At 43.7% G+C, this 23,344-nt stretch overlaps 1 protein-coding gene across 2 annotated transcripts; it reads right to left on the bottom strand.

Moving 5' to 3' along the window:
- Positions 1–6,345: 6,345 nt before the first annotated feature.
- On the bottom strand, positions 6,346–13,862 carry Pou2af3 (POU class 2 homeobox associating factor 3). Of its 2 annotated transcripts, none has more exons than XM_059267878.1 (4): positions 13,644–13,862; positions 10,028–10,082; positions 8,449–8,678; positions 6,346–7,017 (listed from the first exon to the last, which is right to left on the bottom strand). In XM_059267878.1, the coding sequence occupies exons 1-4, from the start codon at positions 13,851–13,853 to the stop codon at positions 6,640–6,642; spliced, it is 873 nt and encodes a 290-aa protein (XP_059123861.1). In that variant the 5' UTR covers positions 13,854–13,862; the 3' UTR covers positions 6,346–6,639. The 2 variants fall into 2 exon arrangements, with proteins under 2 accessions (XP_059123861.1, XP_059123862.1); XM_059267879.1 differs by lacking the exon at positions 13,644–13,862 and adding an exon at positions 10,963–11,037.
- Between the last annotated feature and the right edge of the window lie 9,482 nt (positions 13,863–23,344).

Raw genomic sequence — 23,344 nt, forward strand, 5'->3', positions numbered from 1 at the left:
TTTCAGAACCCCACCCCCACCCCACCAAGCCAACAGTCTTTCATGAACTATGACACAGGAAGAGCGTGATTATGATTTGCCAAGGCTCATGCGTTTCATGACTCTTTGAGAGTCTGTCAGCGCGTTCCCACAGGATGGGATGTAGCTCAGCTGGTAGAACGATTGCCTAGGATGCACAGAGCCCTGGGTTCATTTGTAGCAGCTCTTCTCCCAGCACCTAGGAGATGGAGGCAAGAGGATCAGAAGTTCAAACTCATCTTCAACTACGTAGATTGAAGTCAGCCCAAGGTGTAAGACACAGCACACCTCCGATAAAGAAAAACATCTTGAGGTTGGAATGACTGCTGAAAGATGTGCTTGTCCCTGGGGATGATCGAAATTAGACATATTACTCCTTTTGTCCCCATGCCAGGAAATCGACTTTTTATTGACCTTTAACCCACCAAGGAGTAGAGGTGAGTTCATGAACAGCAAAGAACCCTGGACTGGGATGATCATCTGCCGTCATTACCTTCACTTCCCTGTCTCTGAATAAGTCACTCTGCCTTTTGAAACCATTTCCTCACCTGTAAAACGAGGCTTGGCTTGACTGAACTCCAAGTTCTCTGCCCTACAAATTAAAATCTTCAGATAACTCTTAAAAATACAATGGGATTTTATTCAGCCATGAAGAAAAATGAAATTTGCAGGAAAGTAAACAGAACTGGAAAACATTTTAAGTGAGGCAACCCAGGCTCCGAAGGACAAATAAAACATGTTCTCTCACGTGCGGGTCCTAGTCTCTGTTAGATGTATGTATTCAGGTGGGACTAAACACAGATAGAGGCCAGAGAGCTACCAAAGGGTTCATGTGATTAGGGGTGGGTAAGACAATAGAACAAAGTGGAAGGGGCATACTGGGGCTAAAATGTACAGCAGGGAAAGTGGGACAGGGAGATGAAAGGGAGAAATGGGGGAGGGGTGTTAAACAAAGTGAAATATATGTGAAAATCCTGCTTGGGAACCTGTAACTCTGTAATCTAAAAATTAAAATTTAACTTTGAAATTAATAAAAAGAGCAATTATACTTGCATGTAAAAGCTGGTGAAAATGGAACAGTGTCCGCAGTCCATTGTACAGAATGGGACCCATGTTGGCTTCCTGAGTATGCTGTTGTCTTATAGTTATAGAAGATGACCATTGCCACCTGAGGAAGTTGGGCATGGGGTACATAAGGCTTTTCTAAAGATTGTTTTCTCAGCTTCCTGTAATTTTAAAAGAAAGACTTAAAAAGCGTTCCTAATGACAAGATCCTACTCCAGAGTTTACAATACATTATTTTGGGGTTCTGATTTTAATTTTTAACTCCTGTGTGTGTGTGTGTGTCACACACACACACACACACATACACACACACACACACACACACACATGCCAGAAGACAATCTTGGTGTTGTTCCTTAGGTACTGCCTACCTTTCTCCAGACAGGCTTTCTCACTGGCCTGGAATTCATCATGTCGACTAGGCTGGCTGGTCAACAAGCCCAATGCCTCCTCAGCTCTGGATTACAAGTGCACAGGACCACACTCAGCTTACATGTTAATGCTTGTTGAAATCTCCTCAGGTCCTCATGACATGCCACCATAGTTGGGGTCCACTGAAGGAGATGATCTCTAAGTCTCTTTCTAGCCCTAAATATATCATCAATCAAGTTTATCAAAACCCTTCTTGAACTTGCATATTCAATATGTCTATGTCAGGGTAAGATAGTTTTAAGTTGACTATTCTTTTCATGAAAACCTTCTTGAGTAACATAAGCTCCAGTCTCTGGCATGGTGACCATGTGCCTCTTCTACTAAGGCCTGGAGCTGCTGCTTCTTTTTTGATGTCCTTGCTCATGACTCCAACCTTTGCCTCTGCTCACTGGCTGTGGGTCACTTCCTATGAGCCCTCTGTCGCAAGTCCCTGTATTAGGGACTTTACATGAGTTTCAGTTGAAAGGGTGAATGTGAGAACCCCCTGCTCTCTAATATTGACTTTATATCTTACGGAGAAGATGGAGTTAACCAATAAGATGTGTGAGAGGAAAAGTTCAAACACAATGTACCAAGATAGGCCTAGGTTCACAATCTGTGGTGATTTGAAAGAAAATGTCCCCCAAAAGGAGTGGCACTATTAGGATGTGTGGCCTTGTTGGAGTAGGAGTGTTCTTGTTGGAGGAAGTGTGTCACTGTGGAGGTGGGCTTTGAGGTCTTATATATGCTCAAGCCATGCCCAGTGAGACGGTTCACTTTCTGTTGCCTTCAAGATGTAGGACTCTCAGCTTCTTCTCCAGCACCATGTCTTCCTGCATGCTGCCCTGTCCCATCATGATGATAATGGACTAAACCTCTGAAAATGTAAGCCACCCCTATTAATTGTTTTCCTTTGTAAAAGTTGCTGTGGTCATGATGTATCTTTACAGCAATAGAAACCCTAAGACATAATCCAAAAGAAAACACCCCAATTATACCTCTCACAGGGAGCCCACTTAAAGATGAATCCTAATTCTCCATGGAGATTCTTGCCTTTGGTGAGTCCTCTTTGCACAGAACTGACCCTTTATACAATCCCAGTGAAATTCCTTATTTTAATCTGTAGCAGAAGTGACGATGCTCACTCTCAGCTTAACCCCTCCCCAGGATTCACATCTCCCTTCATTAGGGCAGTCCCAGGACTCTGATAACCTAATAAAACTCTTTTCAAAGCACTACTTAACCAAGACTACTCAATGGGAGAGGGGAGGTGACTTCACTAGGAATGCCCAAGGGGATCTGTGGTATTCCATATCTAATCTATCAGGTTAGGGACAAATAGGTGTCTCTTCTTTTTTCATTTCTCCATTAATTATCCAGGTGAGAGCTGATGGACACACACATACACACACACACACACACACACACACACACACACACACACACACACTATACCTTCATATTTCCCAAAGCCCTGAAGGATGTTCTTCATCTACATTAATCAAGACAAACTCTGCTGTCTGGCCCAGAGTGCACAGATTCCTGTTTGCAATGAGTCTGGTGCTTCATTTTCATGCAAAACTGTATTCAAAATTCTTCATATTTTTAGTCCCTGCATATTGCCAAAAGCCTGTGGGAACATAAGGATAGAGGTTAATTACTCTGTATTTAAAGCACGTGTGTCTGAAATGGCATCCTCTGGCCACATTAAAATCTAGCTCCAAGGCTTTAAGATACTTTGCTGGCCAAGTCCTACTCACAAGCAGGTCATCTCCCTACTATTTGTAAGAGAAGGGGTGCCATGGGGTCACTTTCTGGAGCAGTGTTACCAGTGTATCGTACTAGGGGTTAATTATGTAGGTTTAAGGATTTGGAAATGATGATGAGGCCATGTTTATTTTGATATTGGTTATTCACAATGTTATTGGCTTTGTCCATGACCCAATGTTTTAAACACATTAGTCTTTCTAGATTGATGAGTTACTAATAAAAACACATGTATCAACAGGCAGCCTCCTTGCCATCATTCAGTCGTACCTTTATATCTACAGAGGGCTCCCAAATGTTCACCTGCAGACTCAGGCTAGCCACTAAGATGTCTGTGCTCTAGGTCATCCCTTGAGGTAATAGTTTACAAACATTTATTACCTTCTGCCCTCCCATCTTATCTCTCAGGTTCAAGAGTTGATCCTTAATTTAAGTTTCCTAAGGGCTTGAAAGTAAGTCTGTGCCCATCCTAACTAAAATTCTCATAGACCTCAGTTTTTAAAATCGAGTCCCCTTGTAAACTTTTCCTATGCATTTTGAAAGCACTTACTTAGCATTTGGTTTATATTGGCTAATATTCTCAGACGGTTCTAGAATGACAGTTTTATTCATTCATTTACATTTCCAACTATAATTTTATAAAACATCTCTGTTGTATGAGGAGCCAGATAAAATGCACCTCTGACTGTTATGGTGACAGGTCAAACTCTAAAAAGATTGTTCTTCTAAGTATAATATATGGCACATGTACCGAAGAAGCTTTGGGAGTTTGGACCATATCCTCATGTATCCTGTGTGCAAGAACTCATATTAGAAGTATAGTGATGTGGGACAAGTTCTTTCATCTCTTTAACTTCAGTTTCATCATTTATAATGAGGACAGTAATAATCATGATGTTCACATGGTTGTTTGCTGGGTAAGGAGATGACACACAAGCACAGGTCTACAGAAAGAACAGAGCAAGTGAGTGATTCGTGTTATGCTAATAGGTCCCTCCAGTGAATGACCGGCCATTGAAATGTAGTGTAGGCAAAGGGCTGGGGTAAACATGTATTTTGTAGAACATACAGATACCTGGCCCCAACTCACACTTACCCTGTCCTGCTTTCTCACACTGAGGCATTGGTATGTTGTTCATGTGTCCAGGTGCATGCTGATGATGGTCCAGGTTGTCCTGTGCTGCTGGCAATGAGCCATTCCAGAGCTTCTCTGTGAGTTATGGCAGGTGTGTGGGCGGAGTCCGTCCACTTAGTCATAGGCTATTGATCTGGCCCAAATCTAAATTTCTGAAGAATTCTTAAATATTATTTTAAGATGAAGTGATAATCTGTCTGTTGATATCTATACTAGCCTCCATACACAGTAACACACACATGTACGTACACATGAGCATGTGTGCATAAGAGAGAGAGAGAGAGAGAGAGAGAGAGAGAGAGAGAGAGAGAGAGAACAAGAAAATAAGGATGTCAGAAAATGCTTTGTTAAATCTGGAAGGGAATTGATTCAGAAGGTACCAAGCTGATGGGGAAAGAGGAGGAGGAGGAGGAGAATAGAAATGGAGGAGGAGGAGGAAGAGGAATGAGGAAGAGAAGCAGGAACGGGAGGAGGGATGGAATCGAGGGCAGGGATATATTAGTGGCAACCACTGGGCAATGTTTGTTCCTCTGCTCTCTCTTAGGGACGGCTGCTGGAGATGGGATGGAGAGTATTAAGGGGCCTTGGACTGTATGAATAGGTATTTGTTGACTCCGGGCCAATATCAATTTAATTTCAAGCCATTAAAAGTCTAACTTTATTAGCACCTCAGAAAGGGAGCGATTGTTCCATTTCCACGGCACAGCTCTTCTCTGAGACAGGCTAGAACTTGTCCTGTTTGCCCAAGCCTTAGTTAAGTCTCCAGGGAGAGGACAGATGGTGTCATTCTGAAAGCACTCTTGTCTTCTCACAAGGAGAGGGCCACCAAGTGGCAGCTGGTCAGCTTCTCACACTGCCCCGGGGCCTTAGCAGTGCTTACACTTCACACCCTGCTATCTTATGGACAGTTGGGTCCTTCCAGGAGGCCTGACAGAGCTGAAAACAGAGCTTTGAGTGGGGTTTAATGACTCCATAGTCTACTGAACAGTATCTCACAAAGGGTGGCTCAAACAGGAAGTTTGGGTGCTCACTGTCTGGGAGACTGAGGGACATTGACTTAACTTTTATGAGCCTCAGACCCTCATTTTGCTCTTAGTGTTGTTAGGAAGAGTAAGCGGGATAATGTCTGAGAAACCTGCACACAACACAGCACACAGGAAGGGCTCAGAGAATTGTAGCTGTGGGGCCAGTATAGTTCCATGAATCGAAAGGTGGGACATGGGAAATGCACCCTAGATTTCACTTCTGTGATTATGTCCTGGACTCCAGAGACCTTCAGCAAACAAGATTAACTAGTGTAGTTTAACTAGTATAGTATGACCAGTCTAGCTTGACTCCACGTGGGTTACTTTCCTTGACCTTGAAAGATAGCTGGGATCCTTAATAAATTGATTGGAGGACTCAAGCTCCGAAAGTCAGTTGTAAACAACACAGACAATCTCATAAATGACACACATGTAAGCATGTGGGATGCATATGTAAGGCTCTAAGGTAGGAGTGCAGGAAAAGAGGATAACCACAAATCTGAGCTCTGCCCTGGATGACAGATGTTGAGAGAAAGAAGATCAATATTTGTTGAGAAAGTTTACAAAACAGTATTTTGGAAATGCAAAAGAGTTATCTCAAGGTTAACGTTGCTGTAGGTAAAGTTAACATTCCATTGACTAATGCTGGATACAAGAGACCAGTGAGTCATGGCGTCTTTGTCTGATGTTGCTCCAAGATGTACATCCTCGATTAGCCAAAGCAGCTTTCTCCTTTTTCAGCCTCTTAGCAAGACCTTCTCCTCTGTCCCATGGCATCCAGGGCATTTCATCATATTAGAATAGTTTTAAATATACAACTAAGTTAGATGAAACTATTCAATTATAGTAAGTGATTTCCTGACTAATTGATAATATTGAGATCAAATGATACTATTATTGCAAATTGAAAAAAAACCCAACGTATATTATACAAAGTTATTTATTAGTTTACAAAAGAGTTTGTTCGTTACACTGAGAAGCAAGGCATGGGGGACATTCCACACAAACATTTTTAACAGTGAGTGTATAAAATGAGAGTGGCGAGAGACCAGGTAGGTTTGAGGGCTTCGTATTGATTCCTACACTAGTGTCAGGAGGTTTAAAACTATGAGATGTAAACCATATGTGGGATATTTTGTGAATGGGTTGAATGTTAGTGTCATCTAGATGCGGTAGAGAAACAGAGGTACCCACGTCATGTTCCAGTGTGGTTTTTTACTAACTGTAGCAGGCATCACAGCTTGTTTCCCTCTTATAGAAATCGCTGGTGGTGGGGGTGGCCGAGGGGGCAAAGTCCACATAGTCTGTGCTGGAGTAGGAGAAGAACTCTGTGGTTCTGAAAGCATCCAGATGCTCGGCTTCACAGGATGCGCAGTAGCAGACGGAGGGGGTGGCGGGGGAGAAGTGGCTGTACTGGGTGTGGGAAGGCCAATGGTGGTGGTATGGGTAGCCTTCCTCTGGGAGGCTGTGGTTTAGGGAATCCAGAGAAGGCGGAGAAGTGTAATTCTCTGGAGTGTAGGAAGGCAGCTGAGCTGGTGAGTAGTTGCAGTCAAAGGAGCCAGAGAGACTGGAGGAATCCGAAGGCGATTCTGGAGTCTGGAGAAATGAAAACCAGGGAACAAAAAGCTTGGTAACTTAGACGGGATCAAAAGAACTGAGCAGTGTGGATTGAATGGTGCGAAGTGAGAAAATCAGGGGTAAAAATAAGCCTCCAGCCATCCACCTAAGTCCTTAGAAGTAATCTCATCTGTTGACGGCGTGATTTCACGACACTATACCCTAGATCCCCCTTTCTCTTTCCCAACAATCAATTGCCTTGCTTCACTGCCCTCCTTTGTTAAGACCATACTTTGCAGGATGTTTTGCTCTTAAACCACAAAATCTCTCGCTGCGTCTCGGGTCACCTGCACATCAAATCCTGCTGCATGCCACAGTGTAAGCCGCAGGTGGCACCTTGGCTGTTTCTCTACACCCTTGACCATGAGGAGCCAGGTAAACACACAAAGGTAGAACCTGAGTCCTTAAGGGCCCATCGAGGACACCCCAAGATAAGAAATTCCCTCCCCCATCACCAATGTATCCCCCCTAGCTGCCAAAGCTCTACCACATCTTAAGCAAGTTTACAATTGTCAGACTTGGAAGCTGAGCAGAAACTGGGTGCTATTTCCCCATGAAAATATGCACATTCTGTGGAGTTAATTTCCCATCTTCTCTAAATTCAGTTTTCCCATTATATGGACTTTTGACAAACTAAAAGAAAAAATATTCACATTTCTTTTTAAAAGGAAGAAAACCTTACATTTAAAACTTAAAAAAATTATAAATCTCTAAAACATAAAAACAGTCTTACTCATTTTAAAGAGAACACATTTCTGAACATTTGAGATCCATCAAGAACAGAAAATCTGAATTCTTCAAAGAATAGAACATTTTTGGTCTTTCTTTGAGGGAAGGTCTCATGTAGCCTAGGCTGTACTTCCACTCACTATTTAGCTGAGACTGGCCTTGAATTCCTAATCTTCCTGTCTATGCCTCCTAAGTGCTAGGATTAAAGGCATATACCACAGAGCTGTTTTACTGTCTCAGGCTTAAATATGTCCCTTTGCTTATGGCAGACCAAACCAGCCAGTTAGTAGAGCCAATTCAGCAGTTAAGTCAGGCCCCATTAGAATATTTGGATATTTGGTATCATATATATATCCATTTAAGGACTTAAAAATCTAAGGGCTATTGTTTAAACTATTGATTTCCAAATTAACAGATGTCTAACTGATGTTAAAAAACATCAAGCACCAGGAGACCTTTTTATTGCCAGACATCCATTTACTCAGGAATCATAATAAGTGTGTATTTAAAGGTTTATGCCCTTCAAGGGGCCCACACATTGAACTTTAAATGCTTCTCTGACTATTTCCTTGTTGTTAACATTTGTAAGCTTTCTCATGAGATGATGCAAACACTTCTACAAAGCATCTCTACCCCACAGTTAGCAACCACCAGGTTACAGGAAGGATGCAGATGAATTACCAGGCTCTGATTATAGCAGAAAGGGGCCACTTGACAGCTGTCTGGGAAATAGTGGGGAGTACTTTGAGTGGAGTTGAGCAAAGGCCCTGGAAGTGTCTCTGTCTGAAGGTAGGACTCAAAGATCTGGTCGAGGCAGCTTGGACTTTCCTCACAAGAGACACAGGTGGAAAATTCTCGGGGTTGAAAATAACTGGGTGTGGAAGATATCGGTTCGGGTTCAAAATACAGTCCTAGAAGAGAAAGGGAAATGATTTTTGCTTAAAAATTGCAAAGTAGATTTCAGTAGAGTTTTTTTTTTCTATTTATTATATTTAGGGGGAAGTGGTGATTGAGAAATTCCCTAAAAGTAAACAGTTTAGGAATCTGGACTGTTTTAGTTGTCTTGGGTTAACCCAAGTACCAGAGAAATGAATCTGATCAGGAAGAGGATAGGTAGCTCTCAATATAGTTAGGGAAAAATAAAAACGGCATAGTGGCCTCGCCTGCATTTAAATGTCACATTCAAGGGGGAGCATATGCCTCCACTCTTTGGAGCATGAAAGCATTGACATCTGTACTGCAGTACAGGGAGATTTCCCTGAAGCCACAGATAGATTTGTTGGGGGCTTTGGGAAACCTGGTACTATGCTCTTGATTCGGGATTGCTGCATCCCTAAACTTTTCATGTAGCAACTTAAATAGTTGAGGAGAGAGTTTTGGGAAATAACAAAAATAGTACTGCATACACAAAAACAGGAAGCCTAGAACGCAGAGCACAAGTTAACAACACTTTGCTTGGAAGTATAGAGCAAAAATGTCTTATTTGTGGACATGTTGGGAGGGGAGGGCAATGGAAAAAAAAAAAAAAAAAAAAAAACAAGCCATAGAGAGCCGAGGAGAATAGTCTGACAAACATCACCCCCTTTCCATGTTAATATGAATAGTCCCCATGTGTGATAATCAGTCTCTAAGGTTCACAGAAGAGAGGTTAGAGCCCATTAAAGGGGCTATAGAATTCTCAGGCTCCTTTCAGGTCAAGTTAAAGTGACATGTTTGGTGGGAACTGCCATAGGCACAGGCTTCCTTCTATATGACCTCCTTAAATTCTTAGCTGCAGAGTGGCGTAGGAAGGAGTGTTTATGTAATGGAGTTATTCATATTGGGCTGGGGAAACTTACACTTGTTTGAACTGCTTTCTGGGAAGAGAGTAAAGAGTGGGAAGGGAGCCCCTGTCGGCTAGACGCTAAATGAACAAGAGGAAAGGCATCATTCTGAATATTCTGATCCCAACTCATAGTACACCAAGAAAAGACAACACAATTCTGCACAAACCTTGTTTTTAGAATGGAGTTGAGTTGCTTGGAGACCAGCAACTAGGACAAATGTGAAGGACACAATCTTGGGACAGAACAGACAGTACAGAATGAGGGCAAACTCTGTCTTTCTTCCCTTGCGGGGTTTGCATCTGGAGTCACCTTCTGATTGGTTGGAGTCCAATTAAATGGTGGTGCCTCTCTTAACCCCTGAGTCAGGCTCTGAAAGGCTTCCGAGGTGGACTTTTGAGAGGGGTTGAGGGAGCTGTGAAGCTGGTTGTACTGACCTGCAGACGATGGCGTGCTGGAATCTGGAAGGTGGATACTGTTGCTTCCTGACAGCTGTCAAGACAAGAAGAGAAGCATGAAGCCAAGGGACGCTGGCTGCAGTTCTGGGGAAGCTGGGCAGGGGATTCTCCTGCTCTGCTGCGGTAAGCCAGACTCCTTCTTCTAAGAACATCAGACTTCTTTAAGTAAAGCCAGCATTATATTTTAGATTTGATTGTATATTTGCTTATTTGGGGATTGTTTTTTTTTTCTAACATCAGATTCCTTGCTAAAATATTAAGTGATTAATTTTGACAAAGGTTGATGTAAAACGTTTTTGTTATGGAAATATAGAACAATTCAAGAAAACTCAGCAAGCAGCCTTTCTATTAAGCAATTTGTTTTAGAATGAGTAAGAGTTAACGTTTACTTAGCCCAACTATGCCTTTAGTCACATACATTTCTTCAAAGCTGGTTTCTAGGTCTTAGGAATTCACTTCTCATAAAGAAATGAATAATCATAATAATGAGACATTGTTTCTAGATTTGTTAAATCCAAGAATCTAAAATATTCACATTGATGGCCTTTAAAAATATAAAAAAAAAATTCTTGAAGTTGTATTCAGTGATTTAGAGCCTATAAACATTTGAGTTCAGAGCCAGAAAAATTTCAGTTCTTTCATATTTCAAAAAATTGTTTTCTGTATAATTTGCTTTTTAAAATTACTGTATCTAAATGCTGGAAATTCTTAAGGCTGAGCCTTTCAAATACTTAAAGTTAAGCAGCTTTCCTTTTCCAGTTGAAAGGACAATTATACTAACCGAGTAGTTCAGGATTTCTTTCCTTTAGGCTTCAGGTGTAGCTTTAAAGTTTAAAGGGACCAGCCAGCGCTGTTGCTCTGGGCCAGGAAGCCAAGCTCACCACACCTCTCTTGGGTTGCAGGGGGATACTCACTCCTGTTCCCTGAGCCACCTGCATGCAGCGCACAGCCAGCCACTGCTCGAATGGGAGATGTGTTAATTTTGAAAACGATCCATGCTGTAATGTCATGAACCAGGAAGCTGGAAGCCTTTACCAGCTCTTTATGCAAATATTTGACTGCAGCTTGAGCTGAAGGACTTGGGAGGAATGGGTCTTAAAAAAAATCTGCTTCATTGTAGAGCTGGCTTTTAACCCCCTGCTTCCCCACTGGTCTGTTTGCTTCCTTGTTAGCCTGTGATTGCCTGGAGGTATGTTTACAATATCCTACTTGATATTATCTTTCTAGCTCTTGGGTTCATTTTCTACTTTGCTCCAAGAATACAAAGAATGGCGCCTCTCTCTTAGATTTCAGACAGCACACAAAGCCACAGTCAACAGTATATAAAAACACATCAAGGCTATTAGAAAACAAAACCAAAAACAACTAATGCTAAAAAAGAATTTTTTTATCTTTATCTTTAGATAAGTACTAACTCAAGGTTTTTTTTTTTAACTTTAAAGGCAAAGAAGTGGTGTGTGTGTGTGTGTGTGTGTGTGTGTGTGTGTGTGTGTGTGTGTGATTTGATGTGGCTGAAATAAGTTTTTAAATTAAATTTACCAGTCTGACGTGTATAGTTTCTTCTGGCACACTTGAGACCTGGATATCTACCTCAGTCTATAACTACCATTCATGACTGCTTTCTTAAAATTTTAGATACTCCTCTGACTTCATAGCAAAAACCCAAGATAGATTTATTTTTGCTTTGCAATATTTGACACAATTAATTCTTTCCCTGGATTACTGTTTCCCAGAGACGTCTTTTAACATTGGACGAAGATGGATACAGTCTCTGTTAAACTAGGAAGGTCTGCATGGAGCAGGCACATGTTATTCTCCTCCCTTGCCGACTGGGTACACTGTTGGAGCAGCCCCAGGATCCCACATCCTTCTCATTGCTCTCAGAAAGGGATTTCACATCTAGGGCTCCTACTGCAGTGCTATGTGTCTGACTCTTGAGTGCTGGAAAGGCCGGGGGTGAGTGAGAACCTCCTAGGAGGCAGTAGTGTACATTTTTGGTAGATGTGCTTCCGAAGTTCCTCTTCATTCTCAGAGGGAACCCAGAAAATGTCAAATCAGAACTCTCTCAGGAACAGAACCTGGTCACATACTTCCTCTTACCCTCCACTTTGCTAACAAGCCCACAGTGGTCACACCAACTGTCAGGGTTGAGCAGTGACAGGATGGTTTTGCCTAAATGGGATGGTTGCTCCGGGTACAGCTGAAGCAGAGTACCAAAGCTCCTTGCTGAAAGAGTATGTTTTAACACCTTTGTTGACTGATGTTTGTCTGCAAAAGTCTTCTCCAGCTCCCATGGCCCCAGTTTTATTAATGGAATAGCTATGAGGTTATTAAATTCCTGCTTAGTATGATGAGTTTAGAGAGCCAATACTAACAAAAAATATTATCTTGGCTCTGCCTTTAGCCTGTTGTCAATTTCAAGACTTTGGATCTTAGCAATCATGGAGGAATACACATTTATGGCCTATTTATGTCATCTGATCATTACAACCAAATGAAATAATGAATATAAAGAAGTGCTTAAAAAAAAAAACCCAAAACACTGCGAACTCCCTTTTGCAATGCAAGGGCATTCTACAGTTCTCTGGAATTCTGCAAGTGGAGATAACTAATTTCTCTAGCTGTATGTACCAAATCATAGCAAATATACTTGAACTCTAAGTTCTAAGCCAACGGTATAATATACATTAGTGTGTACTGGCTATCCATCCTTGGTTGGAATTTAATTTCAATTTATTTTAGCTTTCAACTGAAAAATGGAGGGAACAGACAAAAGAAAGTTAGCGTGCTGGTGGATATGAGCCACAGAGTTACTGAGAACTGAACCCGGTTCCTCTGGCTCAGAAACCTATCTCACAATTCCCCCATAGCTTCTCCTCTCCCTCCCTTTCATGAAGTCCTACTGGGAACACAAACAGCACCGCACGGAGATGGGAGCCAATGGTAACTAACATACGTGATCGGAGTCCTAGCTGTCTGATCCTCCTCCCACACCTACCCACAAGCAATAATGGTGTCCTGTGCTGAAGGCTCCTCAAATTAAACTTCTTCCCAGTGGACAACCACACCTAGTGTATATGGTTCTGCAGCTGCCCTAAGTACTCTGGTAGTATATGTGAAGTGGCAGGATACCCCATGACTGCTCAGATCAGTTTTCTAATAGTTCTGTGGATTTTAGAGACAGAGCCCTTTTCTCCTGGAGACTTCCAGTGACTGGTGATTTTTCACATAAATGACCCCAGAGTCTAAGTTACAGAGAAACTAGGTGGGTTTCTGGGAGAGATTTTTCTCTGAGTGTGTGGGCTATGGCTATACTTTATCTTAACACTGTAGCAACGTACTTACCTGCTGGCTGCATTTCTCCCTTGCAGAGGACCAACAAGCCTTCCACACTCAACTATGAACAGTGAGCAATGAGCCTCCCACATCCCTGGGCCCTACACCATGTCCCACATGTTTTTGTGGCTGCCTGTGGTAACCTGGGGTGAAGCTGGGAGCAGAAGTGGTTAAGACTCCCTGAGCAGGGCTGTGCTTGTGGGGCTGAATGAGGCCTACCATGGACAGGGGAGTGAGGGAGGGGGTCGTGCGTGCTTACGGTTGCCCCTGAGGTGGCCTGGTGTGCTCTTCTTTGTTGCAGGAGTTCTTTCACAGTCATCTTTACTCGGACACCTTGATACACCTTCGGTTTTTCTGGGGGAGAGGCAACCGGGTCAGCGGTCATTCCCAAAGCTTGGGTGTCAAGGGGTACAGTGAGGGTCCCGCTGATAAGGCTTGGATACCCAAGGCCAAGTTTCAACCTTTGCATAACACAAAGAGAATGCAAAAAAAAAAAAAAAAGCGCTAGCTTTTGAAAACACCCTCATTTCTCCAGCTTGAGAAGGTGAGGACCACGGCTGCTGCTTCAGGGTCTTAGTGGGGACAGTTCCCATGGGCATCTATGAAGTCATTCACCCCCTCGCTGGGCCTCATCCTCAGTACAGAACAGGTTGTGCTGCTCTGGAATGTGGAGGCAGGTTCAGCAAGCCTACTATTTTGGCTAAGACCGTAAAATCTGGGGTTCTGGCTGTGCTTGTGGACCTGGGGGAGCTCTCTGATTCACAACAGCTGACCTTACCCACCTCACCATAATAATGTTCATATTGTGAGCTCCCCCCCCCCCCCCCCCCCACACACACACTGTATTCCTCCATCAGGCCAGGCATGGTTTCTCAGGAGCTACAACCATCAGTTTTGGTGCCCTTGGTCTGGAAGCCAGCACACCCCCCGCCCCCGGCCCCCAGACAAGCAGTAGAGGTCTGAGCAGCCTGTCCTGACCCTTTGAGGGCCTTACTGGACTGACCCCAGAAAAGGGGCCAAGCCCAGGGGGTTTCCTCCTGTCACTCCTTTCTTTTTTTTTTTTTTTTAAAAAAAAATTCCTCTCTTTTTCCTCATGACCTTTCTCCTTCCGCTCCCAGGTCGCTCTCCTCATCTCTCTTCCCACCCCGTCTGTCTCTTTCCCGGACAGGTATTTCTCGGAGAACCAGGCTGTGGAGAGTTCTCCAGCAAGAGCTGCAGCTCTGAGTAAAGGCATCCCGAGGCTCCCTAGGACCGCGCAGTCGCCTGGAGGCCGCCCTCCGGAAGGGGCCGCCCCTGAGCCCGCAGAGCTGGGCCGGGTGGCCTGGGAGAGCCCAAGTGGCCGCCGCGCTAGGCTGGGGTCCGCAGGGAGGGACCGGTGACAGCCTGGGGGCCTCCCCGGCAGAGCGCAGTGAGTAGGTCTGACTGGTTGATAATCCAAGTTAGACCGGGCAGATGCACTTTTCAAGTAGGGTTTGTCGCCGAAGCCCAGGGTGACTCCCGCCCTGACCTTGACCCTAGAGCCAGCGCTTGGGAGTCGCATGGGGAGGGGTGGAGCGCAGTGGCCCCTGGCCTGGGCGTCAGGCGACAATGCCAGGCCGCCAGCGCCTCGTCTGGTTAGTGCGGGGACCGCGGCTGGACAGCAAGGAGACCCCTACCCACAAGCCAGATCCTGAGAGCTAGGATCCTACAGGAAAGGTGCACTGTTCTTCCCGATCCTGGGAATCGGATGTCCCGCCGCAGTGCCAGCGCGCGCCCTCTCCGCTCCAGTCTCCTTCCCTCCCATCCCCACTGCCTGGCTCGGCTCCGGGATCTGCAGGCAGCGGGCGCGCCTTGGGGTCCACGCGGAGACAGCCCCAGCCCAGCTCCCTGCCGGAAGCGTCCTTACTTTAGTCCCCGGCTCACGGTGAGCCTCTAGCTCCCCCCGCCGCCGCTTCTTGGCGCACCAGATCGGCGTCTCCAATTCCCAGGACGCCAAGGTGGAAAAGAGAAGGGGCAGGCAGGGGCCTGGGGTACGCGATTGTCCGGGACAGTCAGATGGGCCTCTGGGCCTCTGCCCTTACCCAGCGGGAGCCGACCCAGCGGGCCCGCGCCCTCTCTGGATCCTTGCCCGGCCCTGACTATCCTGCTCTGACTTTGTGACTCTCTGTTATACGCAGGAAAAGCAGAGAAATACACCCGGATCCAAGCACCCCTGGCCCTCCATGACCCGACCCCTGGAGAAGCAGCCGAGTTACCCGACATCGTGGTCAGCAGGAGCTGGGCTGGAGACTGGATGCTGCAGCTTCAGAGACTCAGCACCTAGGAGGGCTCCTGTGCAGGGAGAAAGGCAGAGATGCGACATTTTTAAAGTTTCACAAAACACGAGGCAGCACCCAGGTCCCTGGAGCAGGAGACACACAGAATTAATGTTTTATACCTTCGGGTATAGGTTTGAGTTTTTTCCCCCTCATGCCAAGTATTTAAAACCTCTAGAAACCCATGATTTGACAATCAATGATTGCGCGATACTTTCAATTTGAATATTCAAAGGCTTAACAAAATGGACTATCTTCTGCAGAAATCCTGCACACAGGCACCTCACAGGGAGTCCAGAGAAACAGGGAATGAGATGCCTTTGGGTCCTGACCCTTGCTTTTCTCCTATTTTAAACATTTTGTCCACCTTCCCACAGACAGAGCAGGTGGCCTCAAAGATGCTCCATGTCCCTGCCTCAAAGGCAGCTCAGAAGCCCCCACTGACCTAGGCTGCTCCTCGGGGTTCACCCGAGCCAGGTTGGCTAGCCACAAGGATTCTCACTTGCCCAATCTCCATTTTAAGGGAGAAATCTCAGGTTTTGGGAAGTGAATATGGCAGCCAGTGGGTGTGGCACAGCAAAGGGCCACTCTGGGCCCAGGTTGCAGGCCAGAGGACAGCAGAGGCCTAAGCTTTGCATTTTGTATTCCTCTGGCCCGACCTGGCCACCTGTGGGCTTCCCTCCCTGTCCATCTTCCCTCCTGCTAGGCCACAGATACTGGACTGCCAGCAAACAGTCCTTGGGCATCAACACTCACTTGTCTGCTCAGAGAGCTGTGAGTCATCACTACTGCCCTGAGCCGTCTGAGATTTCTCTAGGCGGGGATTCCATCACCGTGCTGTGGCATTCCATATTCTTTTTTTTTTTCCTTCTTCCTCTGTACCCCAGTCTTTTTGCCTCATAGCACCCCTGCTTATTTGAGAGAAGGATGTGGGGTTTGTTTTTAAGGCTCTGAGGAGAGAGGTAGGGGAATTCGGAGTCAAGCTGCCTCATTGGACCCCTCATAAGTGACTTGGGCCTGTGGTGATGCACATTTTCCAAGCACTGCCTGAGATGCTCTCTATCCTGTGATTTGAAAGATGGGAGAGACTGGGGTGGTGTAGAGTGCCAGGCCAAATCGTCACAGAGAGACAGAAGGGTCCCCTTTGTAAATAACTAGATATTTCCAGGAATGCAGATAAAGTGATAGTACAGGTCTCTATTCTTTAATCTCTGAGTTCTCTGAAATGAAAAAAAAATGTAAGCTTTAGCTTCAAAGATCCTTAGGAAAAATATCCAAAAAATTAAAATGTATCAAATATAGTATATTAGATATAGGGTATAACAAACAGCTCAGCTAAAGGGTCTCTGGGGATGATAAAAGCATGATGGGTAGGTAGAACTGTCTGTCAGGCAGGTGGCGTCACTTATGTGGGAGAAGGTCAGGGCTGGGGACACAGCGGTTGCATCTGTGGTGGAGGGTAGAGTGAGGTGTGGCTGTATTTGGTCCAGCTGCTGTTTATCAGCCACTGGAGCCTATTTCTGCCAGGCCAGGCCTAGGGACCGGACCAGGGAAGAACCCCAGGATCTGAGAGGAACCCCCTCCCTGGTACCACTTCCTCCTCTCTACAACTTTTCCCATTGCTTCTTTTCTCCTTTTGGTCTTGGTCTTACTTTTGGTTTGCTTTTAAGAAGGTTTCCTCTTCGTCTTTTGGCTTATTTTGTTGTTGTTGTTTACCCTCACTTACATTTTCTATTTCTTGTTTTTCTTCCTATTGATGTGTTTCTTCATTTCCTGTCTTCACTCTTTTCTCCTCTCTCTGGCTCTATATGGGCCTCTCTTTCCCGTGTTCTGGAGTGCTAAATATTCTTTCAGACTAAATATTCTTCCTCAGCTCTCCACTCACACAAAAATGGGCAGGGGTGGCACAGTTTTCTCTTGGCAACATCAAGGACATTGTTGATGCTGGTGACTGGGTCCTCCAGAGAGAAAGAACATAGGCTGGAAGGTGCAGGCTCCTTTGATGCCTAGGGTCTACAGAGACAACAAAGAGCAAAGACATCTGCATCTTTTCTCCTAGCAGCCTTTGCCTGAGCCATAGCTCAAGTCCTGGGGCATCTTTGTGCTGATGCTGTTGCTGGGAGTGAGAGTGTGGTGCTGTTGCTGCTAAGCAACGACAGAAAACTATCCCCCAGGCCTGCTTTCAGAACCTTCCCCCTGCCATCTATACTACAGGTCAACCCAACATTGAGGAGTTTTGATTCTGGCACTTGTAACCGAAAAGCCTCAGAACAGACATTTCAGAGCCAAAAGCCATGTTTGAGGAGTCAAGAGACAATACTTTCTCAGTGGAGCTCCCTTTTATCTGTCTCTGTCTCTGTCTCTGTCTCTGTCTCAGTCTCTGTCTCTGTGTGTGTGTGTATGTGTTGATGATGATGATACCTAGAGCAACCAGCCATTTTGTTTTTGTTTTGTTTTTTGTTTTTTGTTTTTTTTTGCCCTGAGATTCCAAATGACTATAGAACTGGGTACCCTTCTTGTTTGCTTGCTCATTCATTCATTCATTCATTCATTCATTTTTGTGTTGAGATAGAATCCAGGGCATGCTGGATAAGCACTCTACAACTGAACGACGTTCCCAGCCCATAGAGGATTATTTAAAGTTCTCAGCTGTTGTTTCCTGGGTGTTAAACCTGTGCTGTGAGATATTCCCACTGTACAGTTGAAGAAGCCAACTTAGAGGGATGAACATCTTGCCAAGTTTAGCAAGCACGCAAATGCCAGAACTAGGGTTCAAACTTTTGTAAGTCTCACACCAAAATCCTTGCTGTATTATCAGTTTGTCCAGGGAGCTTAAGACTGCAGCATACCGATGTGGGAATGTTCTAAAAACACAGAACCCTGAAGAAGCAACTGGCTAGAGGTGAACACAAGCTGTTCATTCTGCTGACTGTGGTTTGTATGTCTGACCAGGACCCTCTTCCTGGGGGCTTGTTGCTTCTAGGCTGCCTCCCCTGAGGTCCCAACAATCCATTTGAGGTTGTAATAAAAAAAAACACCCCAAAATTGTAGAGTCTGGCATGCTGTCACAGGCTCCTTTGCTTATAATGCAGTATCTTGATTTTGAGTGTTGGAAGGGATCTTGACATGCTGAGAGGGACTGACATTTTAGCCAGTGTCTATCTAGCTTGTAGCTCCATGCCTGGATCATAGAATAATCTGTGTGGAGGAGATGGGTCTCACTATTCGTGAGGCAGATTTTGCCATTATTGGAATCCTTTCAATATAGTGATCCATAGTCCAACTAGGTGTTCCTTGAGCACCAGGTATATACCAGGCAGGGCAATGAGTACCAGGAATACAAAGATAAGTAAGCCTTGGTTTCTGCCAGCAATGGCTCTCTTCTCCATGTGCGCATTACTGCTTTCCTATTGTGGGTTCATTCACAGATTCATTCACCATTTATTCAACAACCATATGTTGATTGCTCTGACCAGTCCAGTGCTTGCTTTCCACTCAAACCTTCTTTCCTTAAAGCCGCTGTCCATAGTCCCCCCACCCCTTCTTCATAAATCAGCTTTTCAGACCCTTGCCTTTCCACATCACAAGCGCAGAAATCCTTTAGTTCATCCCTGACCTCCGTAAAGTCAGCCAGCAGCACCTGGAGTGGGTAGAATGGATGTTTTTAATGGGGAAAGTTTTTAACTGAAATTATTGATGGTCTTTTGTGTGCAAATGACACAGCACAGCATCATGCTTTTCCCTCCCAAGTAGGTTTTATCAAACGTAGACATGCACATGTTAGAAGGCCTGTGGCACAAGGAAAAGTGCAGTTTATTCCTTTCCAATTTGACTACAGCCCTTTAGTAATGCAAAGTTCTTTTGTCACCTTGACTTTGGGACACTGTTACCGAATGTTGTGGGAAATATCGAGTTCCAAAAAGTTGAGTACATGGAGGAAACAAGTATTCATTGGTGTATCATAGGATACACATTTGGTCCATGTGAAAATGACCAGGAAGGCTAGTAGATGGAGGTTATGTAAGATTTTGTACATAGTCAATTTCTCCTCATAGTGTACATTCAGAATTTAGACTTTCCTTTAAGAAAAGCTTATGATGAATCAGCCCTTGGTCATTTATTATTAGGCAAGAAAAATACCATAATATACTGCTTGAAAAGTTTCTGTTTTACTTACAACATTTTTTATTGTGTCATATTTCTAACATATAAGTGTATAGAGAATACTGTCATGAAAACCTGTGAATATATCACCATGGTTGAGGAATAAAATGGCTGAGTGATCATACATTTATGAATTACTAAGCATTAGAATTTCTGGATTATTCCACTCAAGATATTTGGTTGGGGGAAAAGTTTCTTAATGTAAAAGATCTAATACCTTGCTACTATTTGTTTGGTCTACAGTTTTTCCTTTTGGAATGTGTAACTTTTTTCCTGTTCTTTCTTGTAATCTACTCACAATGCATTGCATTTTGCAAATTTATATGTCTTCTTTTATTAGAGGTTATTGTTAAAAATACTTATGTCTCACATATCTAATAAAACATGACGCCCATGTTTGAAAATGAGTAAAAAAAAATGTACTATTGTTTAATTTGACCCTGGGAGATTATAGTTTCTGACTTATTGTGCTCGCTTTAATCATACCAGAGATATTAAACCCCAAATAACTAACTTATATGTCTTTTTAGAAATATCTCATAGCACACACAGTTATAAAATGATACACCAATATATTTTGTACTACTTCAGAAGTTCATAAACTTTCCTTCTTGAAGGTATTTTAAGATACTTCGTCAGCCATCTTAAGAATTTGCCCACAAACGCTTACTATTCATCCATGGTCAACTTGTTTTAGAGAGTTGTCATCCAGAGTCAGGGGCTAAAGAGCTGTCCGTCTTTGTGGTGGTTTTAATTCAACCTAAGAAGGGTCTACTGAGCACCTACAACATGCTGGCCCTAAGCCAGGTGCTAGGGATGCAAGGTGAGCCATGAGTCCTCCCCCCCCTTGAGTCTTTACCTAGATAATCCCTCTTTATCTAGAGTATAGGGGTTTTCACTTTGTCTTTCTTAAGTCCATAGTTAGTGAATATGTTGTATAAGATGAACAGTGTAACAATGGAGAGGGCACTTTAGAGAGAAACCAGTTGTTGGACTGAAAGTTAATTTTGGTGAGTCACTATAATATCATTAGAATGCAGTGTGACTTAAACCCTTGGAATCAGTTACTATTTTGGTACTTTAAATACAAGTTTTTTCCTGACAGGTTTTTTTTTTTTTTTTTGGTTTTTCGAGACAGGGTTTCTCTGTGCAGCTTTGCGCCTTTTCCTGGAACTCACTTGGTAGCCCAGGCTGGCCTCGAACTCACAGAGATCCACCTGGCTCTGCCTCCCGAGTGCTGGAATTAAAGGCGTGCGCCACCACCGCCCGGCTTCCTGACAGGTTTTATTCCTGACTATATATCTATATTTACATATAGAAAAAGTAGGTATTCAGATACTCTTCTGTGGATACACATCTCTATATGCAAGCACATATCTTACTGTTGAGGTTAGTTTTCCCCTTTGTGGACTTTTCCCTTTGTGGACTTTCTTTTGGGGGCACTTCAATCCTACCATGCCATTGCATTATTAACTCATCTGTGGAAAGTCATAATGATGATTTAAAAGGACTTACTAAATAAACAAAGTAAAGATGTGGTTTTCTGCTCTCATTCTTTGGGGTTTGAATTACATTGTAAGAGAAATACAAACACTTTCAACAACATGCTGTGTCTGTTTCCAGTGATTCATGGGATGATTATCTACAATGCAGGTTTTGCATGGGCAGATTTTAAATTTCATTTAACAACTTTTATTCTATGCATTTTTTATTTGTGTGTGGGGTGTGTGCGTGTGGGGTGTGTGCATGTCACAGTACATGTGTGGAGGTCAGAGAACACCTTCTAGGAGTCAGTTCTTTCCTTCTACCATGGGGGACCTGGGGTTAGAACTCAGGTCAGCAGGCTTCACTTGCTAAGCCTTATTGCTGGTCCTTAAGTTTCACCTTTGACTTCTGGTATTTTCTTAAATAGGTTGAACTTCACATCACCATTTTTACCTATTTAAAACATACATATGTCCTGAGTCCTGGCAAGAGCCCAAAAGAGTTAGCATTATTAGCTGAGACTCAAAGTTTTCCTTGGTTCTTCCGTGAGAGGCAGTGAGTCAGAAGATGTCAGGTTTGAGGCAGGAGAGAGAGAAGAATGCATTTTTTCCATATTATGGTATTGTTCAAGCAAAGGTGTGGTTAATAGCCACATGCTGAATAGGAAATAGTGTAGGGAAGTGTGATTAATCTCCCTGCCATAACTTTGTAGTTTGTTTCCGTTTTTTAATAAGACATTTCCAGAACAATAAAGCAGGACCAAATTAGAATATGTGAAAGAGACACACATCAGGCCAAACAAAATCCTGAAAGCCATTTATTACTTGGAATTGATTAGCCTGATTCTGACTCACTCCCATTTCCTGTGGGCCAGGCAGCTGAAATGGATAATAGACCGAGTGTGGGCTGTATATGTCTCCCTTGTTACACGCTAACCTTGTGGACACTGAACCAAGTTAGGCACTTTAAGAAGGATGTAGACACCTTTATGTGCTCTGTTTTCCTCTGTTTCAAGGCCTGATTTCATTTGAGAACCAATATGTCTTCAGAGTATTACAAGATCAATGAACATGATGTTTGAGTAGATGAATACAAAGTGAGCCATGATGATGAACATTGAACATAATAACCAAACAAATATTAAAATTATGAGGATACATACGTATATATAATTTACAGAAACTTCAATTTTCTACTACTACTACTTAGTAACTTACCCTGGTGAGTACTATATAACTATAGTTATTAAAAAGTTTACACAACCAGTCTAGAAAACTGACTCTGGAGCCCTCAACTACAGAGATGTAGATCTCTAATCTACAGAGGACCTAGATCTCTTCTTTCTGGTGTGAGGCCTGATGCTCAGTTCTGAATAACAATTGGATGACAGAAGGTTCTTCTACAGCTACTGGGAATCACAACAGATGTCTTAAGTGGACATCTTAAGCCACCTCTGCTGTAGCGGATGTTGCCAGTTTTCCCCAGTGAGCACATGCTGGGCAGAGTAGAGCCCAGGCTGACCTTTACTTCCAGTGTATATCCAGTTGCTGGGTTAGGCTGTGGCAGCTGTGTTTCTAATGTTTTGAGGAATCCCTGCTATTGAAGAGCTGTAATCAACCTAAGAATTCATCAGTGGGTGAGCAGATAAAGAAAGTCACTCTGTCTCTGTCTGTCTCTCTGTCTCTGTCTCTGTCTCTCTGTCTCTGTCTCTGTCTCTGTCTGTCTGTCTGTATGTATGTCTCTCTCTCTCTCTCTCTCTCTCTCTCTCTCTCTCTCACACACACACACACACACACACACACTATGCAACCATAAACAAGTTCTGTGATTTGTAACAATACAGATGAACCGTAGGGCATACGTGATGTGAAATAAGCCAGGAGCCCAGAGACAAGTGTTGCATGATTTCATTTATGTACATTGTATGAAAAGTTGACCTTATAGAAACAATGATTAACAGAGACTAAGGTGGGGAAGAGGAGGGGGCTAGGAAAGAAGTTGGTCATTGGTACAAAGT

The sequence above is a fragment of the Peromyscus eremicus genome, chromosome 7 (genome assembly GCF_949786415.1).
Source record: "Peromyscus eremicus chromosome 7, PerEre_H2_v1, whole genome shotgun sequence".
Taxonomy (NCBI): Eukaryota; Metazoa; Chordata; class Mammalia; order Rodentia; family Cricetidae; genus Peromyscus; species Peromyscus eremicus.

Excerpts from the sequence above, each read along its gene's own strand:
- Pou2af3 (XM_059267878.1), bottom strand. The coding sequence starts at position 13,853 with ATGCAAAGGTTGAAACTTGGCCTTGGGTATCCAAGCCTTATCAGCGGG. Across the intron at positions 10,083-13,643 it reads AGGCCACCTCAGGGGCAACC|CTGTCAGGAAGCAACAGTAT; the intron begins GTAAGCACGCAC and ends TTGTCTTGACAG. Across the intron at positions 8,679-10,027 it reads CAGCACGCCATCGTCTGCAG|GACTGTATTTTGAACCCGAA; the intron begins GTCAGTACAACC and ends TTTCTCTTCTAG.